Source organism: Eutrigla gurnardus (genome assembly GCF_963514095.1).
Source record: "Eutrigla gurnardus genome assembly, chromosome: 5".
NCBI classification, from domain to species: domain Eukaryota; kingdom Metazoa; phylum Chordata; class Actinopteri; order Perciformes; family Triglidae; genus Eutrigla; species Eutrigla gurnardus.
The window spans coordinates 12150736-12168782 of record NC_139919.1 but is presented as its reverse complement, the minus strand read 5'-3'; the positions used below and the strand labels follow the sequence as shown (position 1 = coordinate 12168782).

The window sequence follows — 18047 nt, the reverse complement described above, 5'->3', positions numbered from 1 at the left end:
ATGGAGGAAAAAATAACAGTAGCCTATAAACGCAGTAGATTTGGAGTGAAGAGGCCGGGGCTGATAGGAGGTAAAACCGAATCGAATTATCCAATTAAATCCCGCAAGAGTTGATGATTGATGATGTCAGCTGATCTGCTTCTAATTAACGTTTAAATTAAACCAAAAGGAAGAAAGAAAAAGAAAACGTACTGGGCATCGCTGCTTGACTTCAGGCCTTGAAGCCCATTGGAGCGGTGTTTGGGGAGGTCTGCAGGCCAGTCACGCTTAAACTAGATCTCAGGTTAATAATCTACAGCCGCGCGGGTCCAGATGGTCTCCAGTGCCCGCTGCACTTCTATCGTTCTGGACATCAAATGTGTAGAATTAAAAGAGAAATAGAAATCTGCAGGCTTCCCTGTCTCTCAGTGTCATGGCCCGCCAGTGTGGATGAGAGGCCTGCGGGGAGAAATAAAACGATCCGTATCGTGTGGACACATTATCCTCTATTACATCAAACATTCAGTCACGCGACACAAAAACATCGATGCATCTAAATTATCTCTATTATTTTTGTTTCATAAAAGTCATTTTCATTTAAATTCTTTGAAATAAGCATTCCTTACTTTATGCGGCAAATGTGCTTTAAATCGCAGATTATCTGACCTGTAAATCCCCTTAATATTTCAAATAATCTTCACGTATAAATGTAAATCTCTTTGATATTAGCATCTGCTCAGAGCAGCCGATATACCTTTACCTGTATATTTATGTATCCAACCTTGCATGTTTCTGTCCAAATCCCCCAAATTGAATATATCCACACACTCCGGCTTGTTATGGAGAAATACATATTCAAAGCAGCCACAAAGGGTGAACCTCCAAGGTAGCTAATAGAATTCCCTGCTGTTTTATAACTCTGCCCCTAAACCAATGTCACCATATGCTCCTGTTGGCACAAGACTCTCCGCAGAGGATTCATCCAAATGGGTCAAAATAATCTGATTGTATTAAAAAAAAAAAAAAATACTTGTAATTCCACCGTTTTATTCAGCCTCTGGTTTCTATCAGAGGCTGACACACAGATTAAAATATTCTGTTAAAATACAGGCTAAATTTAGATATTGTTCTGTCAGAAGAAGCTTTTGTTCTATTTCGCAGATAAAATTATAATTTGTCTCAGAACTACATTACGTATATATTCGTTCTGCCTTTCAGGTTATACTTTAAAATGCATGAAAACGAATAAAGCATTCTAGTGGCGACAGCATGTTAATGTGTTGATTTAGACGAGCCTTGTATAAAACACGGTGAGTCTCCTCTGAGCAGACGTACCTGCAGCTTTCCTCGGCGTCCACGTCGTCCCCGTTTTGTGTCTCTCTAATCCGGTTCTCTCTTTACATCTTAAAACCCTCATCAGTAAAAAAAAATAGTAATAATAATAAATACGGTAAAAACATTTCCCGTCCTCAGACTGAGCAAACAGCACGGCATCACATTTATTATTCGCTTGTTTCCCGCCAAGCATTCAATTACACAACTGTAAATCTGGATTTTACCTGTAGGGTCATAATGATAAACGGGTCATAAACAGAGGAAATTATTAGACATAAATAAACAACGTGAAGAAAATGGATGAACAAATTCAACCACGAAATTCTGTATTTTCTTTCTTCTCTATTCTTAAATCTTACAAATGTGTTGCTTCATGCACAGATTATAGCATTTATAAAATATCCAGGTGACAGAGAGATAGAGAAAATAAATATGAGCCATCATTTAAAAATATGTTTCAGATTATAAGCATCACCAATCCGCTGTCATAAAGAAAAAGGAGATAAAACAATCACCTGTCGTGTTGAACCACCTGAACCTGAACAGCGTCTCTTTACTTGGTTCAAATCATTTTAATATAGACTTCACTATCGGCTCCGGAGATGTGCTCAGTGTGGCTATTCTAAGCCAAATTCCCATGCAACACGGTGCCCTGATGCGCACATTACACATACCGACTCTATGCGTAATTACGCACGAAAAATGACTAAATGAACAGCGCGGCTGGAGACCATTGTTGGCATGAACTTTTCCATAATGCAAAGATGCTGGTGGTATAGCATTTTAATGGCCATCGGCTCTCCCTTCCCAGCAAGAACACACCAGCAGAGGGAAACAGATGCATAAACATTCAGGGCATCTTTCTCCTCGGCAGCAGACTCCAACAGACTCCTCCTCTCCCCCACGTCCAATTAGTTATTATGGTCCGGCCCTTTAAGACGCAGCAGCGGGTCAGCAAGTAGTGTAGTGTTACTCTAATTGAACTTCGCCCAATCAACAATAACTCGTTAGCAGTCGCGTTCTTTTTCTCTGCTGCCTGAGACAGCTTCTTTCCCCTTGTAGAGATTCACCCCCTCCAGTCCGTTACTTCCTAAAGATCTACATGGAGCTCGGCAGAGGAACTGCGACTCTCTGAGGGGAATACAGTCCGGCAGCCTCTGCAACTACGCCCGAAGCATGGTTATTTTGGAGGAAAGCTCTCAGGCGAGCTAAGTTGCGGCTTCGACTATACAGAGGGGAGGTCTGCGAGAACGCCGAGCACCGGAGGAACCGCTTGTTTTCAAAACTGCCATTTGAATGAAATAATCAACTTTTACTTGGAAGCAGCGATTCTTCGGGACTGCGATGACCTCCAGTAAAGACATGAAGGCAGGTTCTGTGTTGCAGTCCAGCGGCGAGGAGAGGAGACGCGCTCCCTTGGACCAGCTGCCTCCGCCGGCCAACTCCAACAAGCCTTTAACGCCGTTCAGCATTGAGGATATCCTTAACAAACCCTCGGTAAAGAAGTCGGTGGCCAGTATCTGTCCGCCCAGGGTGCTGGAGAAAGTGACGGGCTCCAACTCTGCGAGGAACGGGATCACCACTCCCTCCTCGCCGCTGTGCGCGCTGGAGGAGCTCGCCAGCAAAACGTTCAAGGGTCTGGAAGTCAGCGTGATCCAGGCAGCAGAAGGTAAAGGCGATTTGCATTTATGTATTTGTTTAAATGGAATATATACATTTTGAGATATTCAGAAGCACAAACACAGCTGAGACTCGTGCTGGCTGGACTTTAAATGCGGAAACACCATGACAGCTGTATAGGAATGCGTAACAGAGGAAGATACGACTTGGAAAATGCCACATTTGCGCATTTAAACGTGCATGCATCGGATCTGTTAAAGTGGCAAACCCGGCCAATATACTCAGCGTGCTGTCAAACAGTCAATCAGCCGTTATGGCCTGTACTCCACGCAGCGCTGCGTTTGATGAAAATCAACAGACTGACAGGGGAACGTAAACGACACACAGACTGTTAAAATGCAAACATAATGAGGCTCGCCATTCTAATTGATTTGGTTTGATTCTTGTTTGGCCCAAATATGGCGATAGACTCTCCATTTGGATTAATTATGTCGCTTATTATCAGTAATAAAACATTTATTTTACAATATTGACAGCACTTTAAAGGGATTTAAGGGGGCATTTGTTTTCAGCAAAGGTTTTAGGATTTGTCTCGTCTTTATTGGAACCAAATACAATTATATTTGCTATAAGAAAAAATGCTCTACCAAGCGTGTAACGCGAGGTAAACAGAGCCCTGTTGCTGCTGTTGTGTTCGGGGGAAGTGGCCTCGCGGTTGTTTTCATTCGCCTCGCGTGTTTTCTTCTTCCTCCAAGGTCGCGAGCACGTCAACGCTTTCGGACAGAGGCAGACGTCGAAGAAGAGGAGAAAGTCGCGGACGGCCTTCACGAACCACCAGATCTACGAGCTGGAGAAGAGGTTCCTGTACCAGAAGTACCTCTCTCCGGCCGACCGCGACCAGATCGCGCAGCAGCTGGGGCTCTCCAACGCGCAGGTCATCACCTGGTTCCAGAACCGCAGGGCCAAACTCAAGCGGGACCTGGAGGAGATGAAAGCGGACGTGGAGTCGCTAAAGAAGATCAACCCACAGACCCTGCAGAAGCTCGTCAGCATGGACAGCATTGAGGAGTCCCAGGGTGGGGGCCCCGAGGCCAGGTCGCCCAGTATCTCCCCGACCTCCCAAGGACACCGGGCCTTCCCACAGTCCCCCTCCTCATCCAGAGACCAAACGACGGATGAATTCTCGGAGGACGACGAGGAGATCGAGGTGGATGATTGACAGTCAGGGGGCCGACGGTTTTCATAAGCAACAACAAAAAAGAATATTAAAAAAGGGGGCATTTTTCTTCCCAAACTTTTGCACGGATATTAACAAAAAAAGGAGAATATATACATAAAAAACATTTCAGGAAAGTTTTTTTCCCCTCCTCCTATTTTTTCTCTCTATTTTAATTTATTAATCGGACTTCCACGTCTGTCGTTTAAGTTTCCCCACAGTGTTCGAGGAATATCCGCTTTCCTTTCAGACAACCTAACTGTTATGGTACAGTAAGACTGAAAATTGTGTCAACGTTTCATTTTTGTTTTTCACGTTCGTTTTAAAAAGGTGGGATGGAAAGTTGTGCAATTTTTTTTTTGTTTGTTTTTTTTGTTTTGTCATTTATTCGCATTTTCTTCCCTGTTAAACGAGTCGGATCTGATGACTATTTAAATCCCCCTTTGTTTTGTTTGGACATGCACAGCCCGAGGTCGATGTGTCACTCCATCCCTCCTTCAGTGTAAAATGATCAGGACTTTTTTTTTCCTCTTCCGAGCGAAGTGTGTCTGCGCGCATGCAGGCCTGTTCGCGGCGCGGAGGACGCATCACTTATCAGCATCGACTGCAAACCCTCACGCTCTGAGTTCTGTATATAGATCGAACATCCTACGCGATGATTTTATTGTAACATTCTATTTAATCAGCATCTATGTAAATAAAGGTTATATGATATTTCAAGGAGCTCTCGGCGCGATTGGCTTTGTGATTGTACATTAAAAAATGCTAAAATAATACAGTAATCCTTAACTACAAATCTCAGGAAGGAACACTAAAACGAGTACTGTTATTACAGCATAAGGAATAAGATTTATTAAATGGCATTCAATATAAATAAGCTCATAGAAACTATGGAGACTACTATAATATATAAAGGGGATGAGATGAAAACTCAATAGAGCACCACGGGCTCTCCATCGGAATGCTTTAATTGCCTTAATATGATTTTTAAAATATACTAACGTGGATTTTCCTGGGAGATTAAGCAGCAAAAAAAAAAAAAAAAAAAAAAAAAATCTGCCCCGCTTGGTAAAAAATGCCACTGTTGAATAATTGACCCCTGCTTTCAGCCTTGAAGTGCCACGACTTCAATTAGCTGCCTTTCTTCCCATTCTTCCGCCGCGCTTTGAATGCATCTCGCCACAAGAAGGTCCCGGTCTGGCTGCAGGCTGGAGAAAAGCTTGCTCCCAACCCCTGCACCATATGTTTTCTTCCTCCTCCTACGGGTCGTCTTTAACACAACTAGTGGACATGATTGATTAGGTTAACCCGCCTTTGCCTCGCATAAAAACAGCTTCACCGACACCGAGCCGCGGGCCATAATGGCGCGCATCTGCCACTCCAGACTCGGGGTTTGTTTGGAAAGAAAGAGAAAACAGTCTGCCATGAATAGCAAACGGGTTAGTGTGAGGATGCTAATGAATAAAGGTGAATGGGAGGTAGTGGAGATGTGGCGTGCTGCTGCTGGCTGCCCATTTCAGTTGCGCGTGAGCGAGAGAGTTATAAGAGTTATTTGATGATAAATGATATTTATTCTAAAACGAGTGTTTCTGGTGTTCGATATATAAACCGGTTTGTAATATACAAATTGTATAGCTCCTTTTGCGCGCGTCATTCTTCATTTGGAAATTAAAGGCTACTTAGTAATTTAATATGTTGTGGATATCCGAGATAAAAAAAATAAATATAGGGCCTATCTTATTTTTTTTAATTCTAACTCCGATCTCCTCCTAAAATACAAACTCCTAAAATAGTAATAAACGACAGTCCCACATATTTGGAAGGCAGATCAAGCCGGTATTTCTCATTTTAATCAGCTCCTCTCGCTGCCATTTGGAGGGGAAAGCAAGACAGACTTTGAGACTAAAAGGGAACTAAAGGGCTTGTTAGGACATTTTTTTCCTTTGTGGGGTGGGCAGAGGAACGGAGCAAGCTGGCGCACACAATGGAAGTAATCGGCTGGAATGGTAGAGGTTGAAAAGTCAAGCAAGCCTTTTATTATGGAGCCACCCTGCACTGGCAGGAGGAACAACACAGAGGATGGATTAAAAAAAAAGTTAGTGAAAATAAAAGCTAGTGTTTGTATTTATATTTATATAAATTGTAAATTGAGCCAAACCCAATCATAATATTTTTCAGTTTCTATATTTTACTCGTTTTATTTTATTATCTTATTGTGACATTTAAAACATGGACATATAACAACTTAGCCACCAAGCTATTTTACTATAAGCCTGATTGATTATTATTTTACATTAACCATCACAGCTATATTTCTGTCTTTGACCGACTGTCTTCCTTAAAATGGCATTCAATATCAGGTGAACAAGCTTTCCAAAATAAAATTCCCTTTGGGGGGAGGCCACATTTAGATGCATATGTCTGGTGTGTTATAAAAGAACCATTTAAGTCCAGAGGTGCCAAGAGAGACTAAATGAGCGGTCCAAAAGCACAACCTGAAATCTTGATTTTGGGCTAAAGGTCAGTTGGGGGTGATTGTTTTTCAGCAGGAGAGCCCTGAAGGGACTTATTCAGGCTTTACAAGCTTGGCTGGGGGTAAAACCCACAATATGCACGTGTTTGTACTGACTGGTAGGGAGGTTTACATTTTATTCTTTCTTTAACAACATGCATTGGAGCATCCAAACGGTTTAAATTCACTTAAAGGTGTTTAGATTATCCAAAAATATAGAATTATATTCAAAATCTGTCTTTAGGAATGTCAGCCCCGACTGTCTTTTAAACCTTTGTTTGTGCTCGTCTCCGTCAGGCCACACCTGCCTTATCCCACGTTATTGCCCTCTGCAGTAAAATGGCAAAGTGTTCTGCCCTTGATGAACACATGCTCTTCTTTTATATGAAATCTAAACTCTATTTCTAGCCTTTGACCTTTAAGACACATCAACACCAACCACTGATATTTGCCTTTGCACAGCGGAGAGAGAAATACCGTTACACCTACAGAATGCCATCCCAGTGTTCAACATTGTTTGAGCATGTTCAGTGTCATTTAGTCATTTCTCAAAAGGATATTGAAGACTCCACACCTGCAGCGTAGCTCAGTGTTGCTGCTGCAGCACAGCCGACTTTGAACAAGTAGAGACGGAACAAGATACAAGGCTTGTATATATTATCAGCCTGTGTCAGGTTATCTCACTCTCTCTCTCTCTCTCACACACACACACACACACACACACACACACACACACACACACACACACACACACACACACACACACACACACACACACACACACACACACACACACACACACACACACAATGTCTCAAGTGTGCCACCTGGTGTTAAACTGGGAGGATTGTCTTCAGCAATCAGTGCAAAGCCGAGTGGGTTCCAGAGAGAGACGGTGATGTGAAACGCCTGCAGATTAAGGAGGTTGTGGGTATTTTTTGAAGAAACTATAAACAACACGGTCAAAAGTCAAGCCTTCACAGTGCAGACGGCATAATTCACCAAACCTTGTTTTCTCTGCAAGCTTTTAAATTGTGCAAGAAAATGTCACCACATTAAGTGTGTCACATAAACATTTCAAAGATGAGGTGGAAAGCCAGCTGGCTTGTTCTGATGTGCTGCTTAAAAAGGAACACCACTGATTTTTCACCTGAAGCTGAGTTCACTCATCATTAGAGCAACGCCTGTAAATACTTTTGTATAATATCCATTATGTCTACAGAGGGAGCTTTCTAAAATCTAAAAAAATAAGAGCAGTGTCAGACCACTAATTTATGACAGAAAAAAATTGCAACCATACAATGTGGGGGTGTGGAGTTTGAAACACGTCATCTAATGAAGAGGTGCATTATATAGATCCCAGCATTCCTGTAGCCCCGCCCACATTATGGGACCTGACCATTCATTTAGAAGTCTGTCACCCAACTTTATGGAAATGGTATGATCAATCACAGAAGTTCTCCTTTACGTCAACCATATAATACCATCTTAATTTTTGGACCATTTTTTAAAAGCAAAACCACAATGCTATAATTAAATAAATTGTATGCTTATAATATCAACTTTCTATAGTATGTGATTTATGAGTCAAGAAAGATATTCAAGTGCTTAGGCCTCATTATTTTGGCACTGCTGGAACAAAACAAAAAACACGTAACTTTTAACATCCAAGTAAAAACTTCAATGAGTAAAAATATTGAATGAATGATTGTAGTTATTTGCTTTGACGTGCATCTTAATCACGACTTGCACAATTTTTAGAAGTTGCGCAATCATTTGAATTCGCCTGCGTAGAACACAAGTGTGACCGGTCACCTTAAAACCACTTGCATCTAATCATCAACATCACAAACAAATCTGTCACACATTTACCGGAAACTACCATTCGGGGGGGCGGGGCGGGGGGGATTCTCGTCAATTTCCCGAAAGTCTCTCATATTACAGTAAGGTCAATTTGAAATATGAAAAGTTCACAGCACAGCTGTAAATCTGCCTCGAGCAGGCCGAGAGAACTGGACCCAGAAGGAGCTACGAGTTCCACGGTGGAGATGAGAGACACGTAAAACCACTGCTGCCAACATTCACCAGTTGGGCCTTTGTGGCTGTGACTCATGTTAGCGTTTGCTGGAGGGCAGGTGGAAGACTGAAGATTCTGTGATCTGATGAAAAGTTATATTACGGCATAATTTATGGCATAGCACAAATCTTGCTGTGGAGATGCTGCTCTGCAACAGAATCAAGGGGACGTACAAACAAAACTTGATGCAGAAAATACAGCAAAATCCGCTGCAGTCTGCAAAAGAGCTGCAGCATGGGAGAAGATTTATTCTTCAGTAAAACAATAGCCTCAAACATGCAGTCAAAGCTGTACAGGAAGGGCTTCGGGGTACTAACGGCCAAGTCAGAGTGCAGAATCACAGAATTGACTCACAGACGCTGTGAAACTTCACAGAGCTTGAGCAGATTTGTAAAGGACATGATGTTAAACCACTGCCAAAACTCTTAGTGCAAAATCAGTTGGGTAAGACATTTGTTTACACTTCCTTTGGTGATCAATGATGAAAATATCATTACATCAGCTGAGATCCAGCTGTGAAACAAGACAAGAAACAAGACAACAAGAAAAACTGATTGCACCCTAAAATGTTCAATGTTCTTCAAATGCGAGGAGCTGCTTAACATTCAGAAAAGGTGAACGTGACATCATGTAAGAAGTTGTATACTTCATGATTTTTTTAAACTGCAGGATGAAGTTGACGTATTATCTTTACTGCATGTTAACTAGCGTTTCCAAACATCTTAACTCATGTGATCATCTCTATTCGGCTGGAACATGCTGGTGCTTCATTAGCAAGAGTTGGTAGCTACTTCTGTATAATCACTGACTGTAGGTTAGTGCACCTCGCTGCATAATTAAGCACACTTTGTGAGATAATGTTAGCCAAAAAGGTTATTACAAACACCAATAATAAAGTGATGTAAATCTAATGTAAGACATCTGAAGTATGAAGAAACTAGCGCCATGTGATTGACACTATCCCGTACATCTACAGAGATGGAAGTGAACTAGGCTGTAACCAAGTAATACAAACTAGTATTTTACCATTTAAAATTTATTTTCAAAAATACAAAACAAGGAAAATAAGTATATGTACACAAACACTATTAAAATAGAATATGTATTGTACAAAATATGTACAGAGTCCCAGAGTGAAACCATGTCCTATCTGGTCCTTTTGTCCTTGATGGTGTAGTGAAGGACTAATGGTTGGGCCTAGGGGAGAAAAAAGATTTCAAATATTATATGTGGGAAGGAAACATTTGAAGTGAATTATATGCAAATATTAAGACCTTGTAAATAAGATTAAACTACATGATTTAACTAAAAGTATTTTTTAGAATGCGTCAAATCCAGCACTGGATTTAAAACGTTTACTTTCATTTGAAATAGTGTTGAATAAAACAGTGGAATACAATGATTTTGTTTGATTTTGTTATAATTGAGCATTTCTATTTGCCGTTACACATCTTCAATGAACTTTATCCTGATTGCTCTAAATGAGCGAGAGCACAAAGTGTGAAGGAATGCATCGTTGGCACTAGTTACCGGCGGCTGTACCGTACCTTGCCAAACCAGTGTGAGAGCCACAACCGTTTCATGGTCATGTGATCGGGCAGAGACTCGTTATTGAACAACATCTGGACCTATGAGGAGACCACACAAACAGATGTGAAGAGAAAACTGAAAGGAACATTTGCCACGATTATTTTTACATGAGAAAACGGTTTGCTGCTGGTAAAAGATGAGGAAGCACAAGTACTTTTTCCTCCACTGAAAACACATAATTCACTGGTGACGGGGACATTGCCGCCAAGACAAACTAATATTTGTTAAGCGTGGATAAAACACTCATGCCAGCCTATTTGTTGATAGGATTTAACCCAAACTGCTCTGACAGAGCCTTCACATTGAGAAAATAAAATGTATTCAGTGACCAAAGAAACACTGCAGGCTTATTGGCTGAGAAGAAAAAGAATGAAGGACAGGCTTTCAGAGCCATTAAGGTCCAAAAGCCAGCAGATTCTGCTTTCTCCTGCTTTTTTACTGTTGTGATTTTGTTTAATAAACCACGTTTACAAGATAAAAAGGAGTTAAAATATAACAACCAGGCTCCAACTCTTCAGTGAGTTCAGCCAGTTCTATGCAAGCGATAATACACAATGATACTGCCTCAGGTGTATGATCGCCACTTGGCCAATTAGCAAAAGGACTTCATCAGCATGAGCCAAACAACTATCGACATCACTTTAATGTCATGCGTACCAACGTCTTCTTTTATCGGTTATTGACTGACCTGGTTTTTTTCCACGTTTAGCCGATGACAAAGCACTTTCCGTAGGTGTCTCACCTCCGCTCGGACAGAACAGCGTACAAACTTCTGCTGCAGAGACAAGGTCACACAAACACGCTGTGAAACTATGTCAAAGTCACGTCGAGATCAAGGAGGTGATGCCAATAAATCATGACCAGCTGTACATTTGGGTTTATTGCTCCAACTCAACATTTTAAGATGCCATACTTACTCCGATATTTAACACGTAGCTTTACCAAGGAAACTAGCTTACTATAAATCCTGCTGCATGTTTTTGATTTGCTTTAACGGTATCACCTGTGACACAAGCAACTTATGCTCAGAGAATAGACAGACATTTGGGTTTTGTTGTTCAGATGAAATAAAAAGTCCAAAGTAACAAAAAGGTGACAGAACACTTTCCAGCACATAAGAATCGTATCCTAACAAGGCATCAGCATATCGACAGGGTGTGGCAAACTGCCGTTACACTTAGATTTACAGGGAAGAAAAACCCAGCTGACTGCTGGACCTTCTCTAGTCCCAACTGACTTATTACACACTCTGAGGCCGTAGAGCTCAGCCTTCTTTTTCCACCTGAATGCGGCTCAAGACAGTATTTCTTTTAAAAGCTGAGGCGAAAATGTATTTTACAAAATTTCCATCTCAGTAAAAACATTGGATCAGGGTTGGACGTGCAGGGGAAAAAGTAGTACATAACAAAAAGGTTACGAGTCAAAGTCAATTCAAGTACGTTCTAAGTTCACACAGAGGTTACAAAACGGCATCAAGACTCAATAATGGTACCAATGAAACTGTGTGTGTCCTAAATAAGACACAACCAGACTAAAAGCCTCACAGCAGGATCCTGGTCTGTTTGAGACCTCGTCTCCCATGGAAACACAGGAACATAATTGATGGCCTTGTCTTCCAAGACCAGAGAATCTTTCAAATCCACTCCAGTAAAAACATATTTAAAATGAAGGAAATCTGAAATCTTAATTTGAGCCCAAACTTGGAAGACAGACTAGTGGTTCTACACAGGCACATGTTAAACAAGGGTGCCCTCTGGTGGCTGACTGAAGTCTCTGCAGTATGTATAACGATGTTGGATGGGCATGTGGATAGGAAGCACAGTGTAATCTGACACATTGATTTGTATTAACATATGCACGCACGCTTAAGAAGCGGTGTTTCAAATACCCACAATGTAAATGTGATGTATAATGTGTAAAATTAACTACACATACATACTATATAACTATATTCCGTATACTAACATCTCAGGATCCGTCATTTAGCATCGTCAATCTGTATCGATACTAACATTGGATTTTCTGGTGCCATAGTCAATTTAAAAACAAATAGTGGTATTTGTGGTATTTTGTGATTCATACAATTTATTTTAAATCTTCAGTCCTACAAACAATGAGTGGACATCTTGGTCACCTAACCCAAAGTTGTAGTCGATAAAACTTCAACAATTGGAAAATTGTCCAACTACTGAGACATTAGTGGTTTGGTCGGGAAATAAAGGAATGATTATATGCCTCACTGGTGTGCTTGTCCCACTTATCCTCGTCTCTCCTCGAGTCTGAGGCAGCCAGAATAACCAGCTCTGAGTGCTGAATTCTGCTGTTGCTGCAGATGTCATTGTGCCATGTATTTGCTTAGCAGTTAAGGGAAGAAAATTACTTGTTCAGGCTTCAAAATGTGCCCCTGGAGACATGTTTTGCACGGTTGTGCAAACCTGTGAGCTGAGTCGCTTTGAAAGCATCCATAACCAGCTCCACCATTTCACTAAGTACACAGACCGTACTGAAATACAGTGCTAAATATATGTGGGATCGTTTATTGGTACTAACCTGAAGAGTGAGTTTCGTCTTATCTTTTCCAGAAAGCGATGAGCTGTAAAGACAAAACAGAACATGGCTGTTACAGAGGTTTAACTACTCAAGTTAAATATGCTGATATCAGTCTCATCTCATTGGGATTGCATGACTTGAAAAACCAGAAAAACAATCCACCAGAGATAAAAGCTCACCTTAGCTTTTCTAAACACAGCGAGACCTGCTCATCATATCTGTAGAAGTGGGCTTTTGAATGGTCGAAGCTTGTGTACGGTAAACCAGTAGCATCGGGGACAGAATCTAAGGAGACGGAACATCAAAGCACACGTTAATCACCAGGTTTCTGCAACATAATCTGATGGTCAAATTCATTTGCAAAAAGTGGTCATTGCACAAGTTTAGTTTCATGCATTAGTAACAACAGTAGAAATCTATGTCAATATTAACATATACAAATAACAGTTTTACACTCCTTTCCCCACCAAAATGTGTGTATCTGCAAGTTTTTTTTAAATGTGGAAAAACACTAAAAATAGACTATGATTACTTTTCCATTGCTCATTAGATGAGTATGCATTTATTTTTTTTCTCCCTGGTGTGACATGGTCGACGAACCAGAAAAAAACAGAAGGTTACGGTGCTTTTCTGTTTTAATAGCTGCAATGTAAATGTTATTTTCAGTAAGGTAGTGAAATGCCCACCACGGGGTCTTATGTGGGGTCCTTGAGACAGAGCATTGAGGAAGTTAAGCTTTTGGATGGGCCCACCCCACCAGGAGGAACCCAGGGCCTACAGCACTAGGAGGAACCCAGGGCCACCGCACTAGGAGGAGCCCAGGGCCACCGCACTAGGAGGAACCCACGGCCTACAGCACCAGGAGGAACCCAGGGCCCACTGCACCAGGAGGAACCCAGGGCCCACTGCACCAGGAGGAACCCAGGGCCCACTGCACCAGGAGGAACCCAGGGCCTACAGCACCAGGAGGAACCCACGGCCTACAGCACCAGGAGGAACCCACGGCCTACAGCACCAGGAGGAACCCAGGGCCTACTGCACCAGGAGGAACCCAGGGCCCACAGCACCAGGAGGAACCCACGGCCTACAGCACCAGGAGGAACCCACGGCCTACAGCACCAGGAGGAACCCAGGGCCTACTGCACCAGGAGGAACCCAGGGCCCACCGCACCAGGAGGAACCCAGGGCCTACTGCACCAGGAGGAACCCAGGGCCCACCGCACCAGGAGGAAACCAGGGCCCACCGCACCAGGAGGAAACCAGGGCCCACCGCACCAGGAGGAAACCAGGGCCCACTGCACCAGGAGGAACCCAGGGCCCACCGCACCAGGAGGAAACCAGGGCCCACTGCACCAGGAGGAACCCAGGGCCCACTCCAAGGATTTGCCTCCCCAGACCGTCACTGAGCCACCAGTAAACTGGTCATGCTGGATGATGTTACAGGCAGCGTAACGTTCACCACGGCGTATCCAGCCTCTTTCACGCCTGTCAGTGTGAACCTGCTCTCATGTGTGAAGAGAACGGGCCGTCAATGGCAGAGCTGCCAGTTCTGGTATTTTCTGGTGAATACCAATGACGCTGCAGGGTGCTGGGCTGTGAGACCAGGTCCCACTAGAGGACGTCGGCCCTCATGACACCCTCATGGAGTCTGTTTCTGACAGTTTGATGTTTTTTTTATGCACAAGCATCTCTGAAGAACTCTGAAGCTAATGGGCTACAGCAGCAGAAGACCATACCGGACGACGAGCCTGTCTGCTAAGAACAGGAAACTGAGGCTACATTTCACACAGGCTCACCACAATTGGAAACTACAAGAACATCGTTGCCTCGTTTTTCTGCCGTAACAGTCGGGTGGAAAGGTCAGAACTTGGCGCAAACAATATAAAAGCAAATTAAAGCAAATGGCCTCCACAGGATTAGGATGTGGTGGAACGGGAGAGTCACATCATGGATGTGAAGCCGACAAATCTGCAGCAACTGTGTGATGCTGTCATGTTAACATGGACCGAAATCTAAGGGGCAAAAATGAGCGTGTCCAACTGGGTGTCAAGTTTCCATCACTGCTGATTGGAGTTTGAGTCCGTGACCGCTGCAGTCATATGTCCTGGGAATGAATGCAGATTGTAACTTCTCCCGTTAAAGAAAGAAGCCAGATGTTAGTGTGTTTTTGTCCAGTGAGAAAGGGGCTTTATACTCGCTTGCCAACTGATTACCTGATAGACTAAATAGTGATTGAACCTACAGCTACTTCATCACAACTTGTACATTTATTGATGTGTGAAAGTGTGTGATTTCTCAGCTGTGTTTGGTACTGGAGAGTTGTAAAATGACTCAGTACCACCTTGTATTTGCATACATTTTTAATTGCACATATATTGCATGTGGCATTACATCCTAAAGACGGGTGGCTTTTTCATACTGTCAAGATTTGTTGATATATTTACCTACAAAACAAAAACACAGCAAATTTCTAAAGCAGTCATGTGACCACTGAGACATGTGGTAAATAAAAACCACAGCAATCTTAGTGGAGCACCAAACATGACTGATCCGTTTCATTTCAATCTAAACACAAACCAACTTCATCAAAGACCGAGACACGTTTATGTTAAAGACTCACCGTCTCCAGTCGGTTGGATGACTCTCTCTAACCCACGTGACTGATAGAACTCCTTTATTCTTTTGTCTTCACCTGTGCAAACATGAACATGGAATATTAGAAAAACATGACAAATATAAATACAGTGACAACACCCATTTATCAAATATGCTGGGATTTACAATGTTTAATACTGTTAATGTAATACCGTTAATAACATGTTTTCTTTAGGGAATTGATAGTTAGGTAACAACAGTTTGTAATGATGATACAGACAGCGTTTCTCTACGTACTTTCTTGTAGACCAGGCACCAGTTTGTAGACGATGTCTTGCATCACTCGGTCGAGTTTGAGGTTGAGTAAAGGCTGTGTTTCGTGGATTTTGATGTTGCACATTGGACAATACTTGCTTGTTTGCAGGTATTTCACAATACAACTTTTACAGACTGTGGAGCAAAAAAAAAAAAGGGGGAGTGACATTTGAATTTCATCGAGATACTTTGAATTTCTATCGAAAATAGCACAATACTGATTTTGTCCAACTCTGTTTAAACTCACAGGTGTGCAAACACTCTGTAATCGTTGTGGCGTCGATGAAGTATCCCGCACAAAGGTAGCAGACGATGTGTTCATTCAGGTCCTTGATCTTCAATTTCACCTCCTCCTGTCCGGATGTCAAAAAGGTGTTTTTACACATCTTTAAAGTTTCCAACATTTACTTATCCTCTGCTCCGCCAAGCAACAAAATATATTAAACATATATAGATATGTTTCTGTTCTATGGGATCAAGATAGATCAACAACAATGGATCAATAAACTATGACTTTACAAGTATTTGCTTACTGTTTGGGTCAATGATCTCTATTTTGTATGTAAATGTATTGCATGCAATATTTGCAGTATTATGAACTGTGGTGACTTTCCCGGGGGAGGGATGTGACCATGAATAAAAAGGTGGAACTATGCAGACAATTCTGAAACGCTGAAGTATTGGTAAAAACACTCCAGACTGGTCTAAGCTGGACAGCATCTCACAACATTACAATGTAAGTAAAGCCGTTGAGACGGCTAGATAAAGAGCACCCAATTGCACTTTTTTGCTGACTTCCATACAGAATCTGCTTATAAGTCGTCTAAGCTCCAGTGCTTTATGGGCAAGTCAGGTGACCCTGACCTTTGACCTCAGCTTGTAACGGAGGAAGTAAAAACGTTTAGAAATGATCCAATTTATTTACACAACGCTAAACGTGCACAGCCATGAACACTGACAGGAAAGTGGGTCGAGGTTCAAATTGGTGTTTTTTTCGGACTGGCGGGACCAGTTGAGACTAAGTTAGTGACACAGACGTAACGGGAAATTCAACGCTGCGGAACCAATAACTGTGTCTCTGTCGGACAAAAACCAACCGTTGTTCGAAACTCACCGCCGTTACTTGAAGCGTTAAGAGACCCGCGCCGTTACCGTCCCAGCTCACTCACACACACACACACACGCACGCACGAACGAACGAACGAACGCAAAGCAAAGCACGACCGCGTTAACTCAAAGTAAACTCCGAGTCGAGTTGGGGCTACATTGCGTACAATGAATGAAACAGCAGTTACTTGGGTTTCGGCACGTTGTTCCACTGTTGAGGCAGAACAACACGGGTGGACTCGCACCGTCCACGCATGCTCAGACTAGCTCCCTTCACAGCGCTCCAGCACTGCTCTCCTCTCTCTCCATCAGCGCCGCGGAGACGACAACGCTCTCCCGCTAATGCGTGCGTTCAGCGGGGCTCTGCTGCAGCTCGGCCCCCCGTGCGTTCGAACCGCAGCGCGGACGAACCCGAACAACGTGGCTACTCACCTCGTTTCTCAGCGGGTCCAGTTTGTAGACGGACTGTAGCTGATTTCGTAGCCGCATCGCTATGGCCATCGGACCTTGCTCCGCCATCTTTGGAAATTGTGCGTAGTTCCGGGTAAACCGGAAGTGGCATTTGTGCACTCTGGAGGGGGCGGGTCACTGCAAAATATGAACGAGAAAAAAGGAAAATACACAAATAAGATAAATACAAAGATTTTTTTTTTAAAGCCACTTTTCAAAGTAAAAAGTCACACTCACGGTTGCAGGGCTACATAGTCTCTTGATTTTATTTCTATAAAAAACACAAAATGCTGCTCCACTTTACTATTTAATTTAGCATTAGTGGATTTTAGGCTACAAGTTAATACATGGATACATAAATTGATTATAAAAATGGGGTTGGGTTATTTTTTTTAAAAGGTTTAAAAAACCCTCTAAAACATTTTGATTTGAGCCCACTCTTTTTTAAAGGGATGGGAATCTCTGAAAGGTACTCATTTTAAACAAATTTAGAGCCTCACCTCAATATTGTTTTTAATGGATAAATCAGTTATAGGACTATTATTCAGCTTTCTGTCCAAAAGATATACTCAAACATACATTCTCTTACTGTCACACACAAATACTTGTGACATGCCTTCTCTTTAGTTGATATCAGGTAAATTAAGAACCATTTGGCTACATTAAAAGCTATCTTACCTTTTCCAATCTAAATCTGTATT

At 42.3% G+C, this 18047-nt stretch overlaps 2 protein-coding genes across 4 annotated transcripts; one reads left to right on the top strand and one right to left on the bottom strand.

Annotated features, from left to right (window-relative positions):
- The first annotated feature begins 2227 nt into the window (after positions 1-2227).
- On the top strand, positions 2228-4884 carry lbx2 (ladybird homeobox 2). The gene is made up of 2 exons (XM_084010529.1): positions 2228-2983; positions 3690-4884. Exons 1-2 carry the CDS (start codon positions 2659-2661, stop codon positions 4151-4153), a joined length of 789 nt encoding a protein of 262 aa, XP_083866655.1. The 5' UTR covers positions 2228-2658; the 3' UTR covers positions 4154-4884.
- A 4873-nt stretch (positions 4885-9757) lies between these two features.
- pcgf1 (polycomb group ring finger 1) lies at positions 9758-17437 on the bottom strand. Of its 3 annotated transcripts, none has more exons than XM_084009513.1 (9): positions 17329-17437; positions 16037-16142; positions 15772-15924; positions 15500-15571; positions 13059-13164; positions 12880-12922; positions 11018-11104; positions 10287-10367; positions 9758-9936 (listed from the first exon to the last, which is right to left on the bottom strand). In XM_084009513.1, the coding sequence occupies exons 1-9, from the start codon at positions 17413-17415 to the stop codon at positions 9886-9888; spliced, it is 786 nt and encodes a 261-aa protein (XP_083865639.1). In that variant the 5' UTR covers positions 17416-17437; the 3' UTR covers positions 9758-9885. The 3 variants fall into 3 exon arrangements, with proteins under 3 accessions (XP_083865639.1, XP_083865641.1, XP_083865640.1); XM_084009515.1 differs by having other exon boundaries at positions 11018-11101; XM_084009514.1 differs by having other exon boundaries at positions 16037-16139.
- Between the last annotated feature and the right edge of the window lie 610 nt (positions 17438-18047).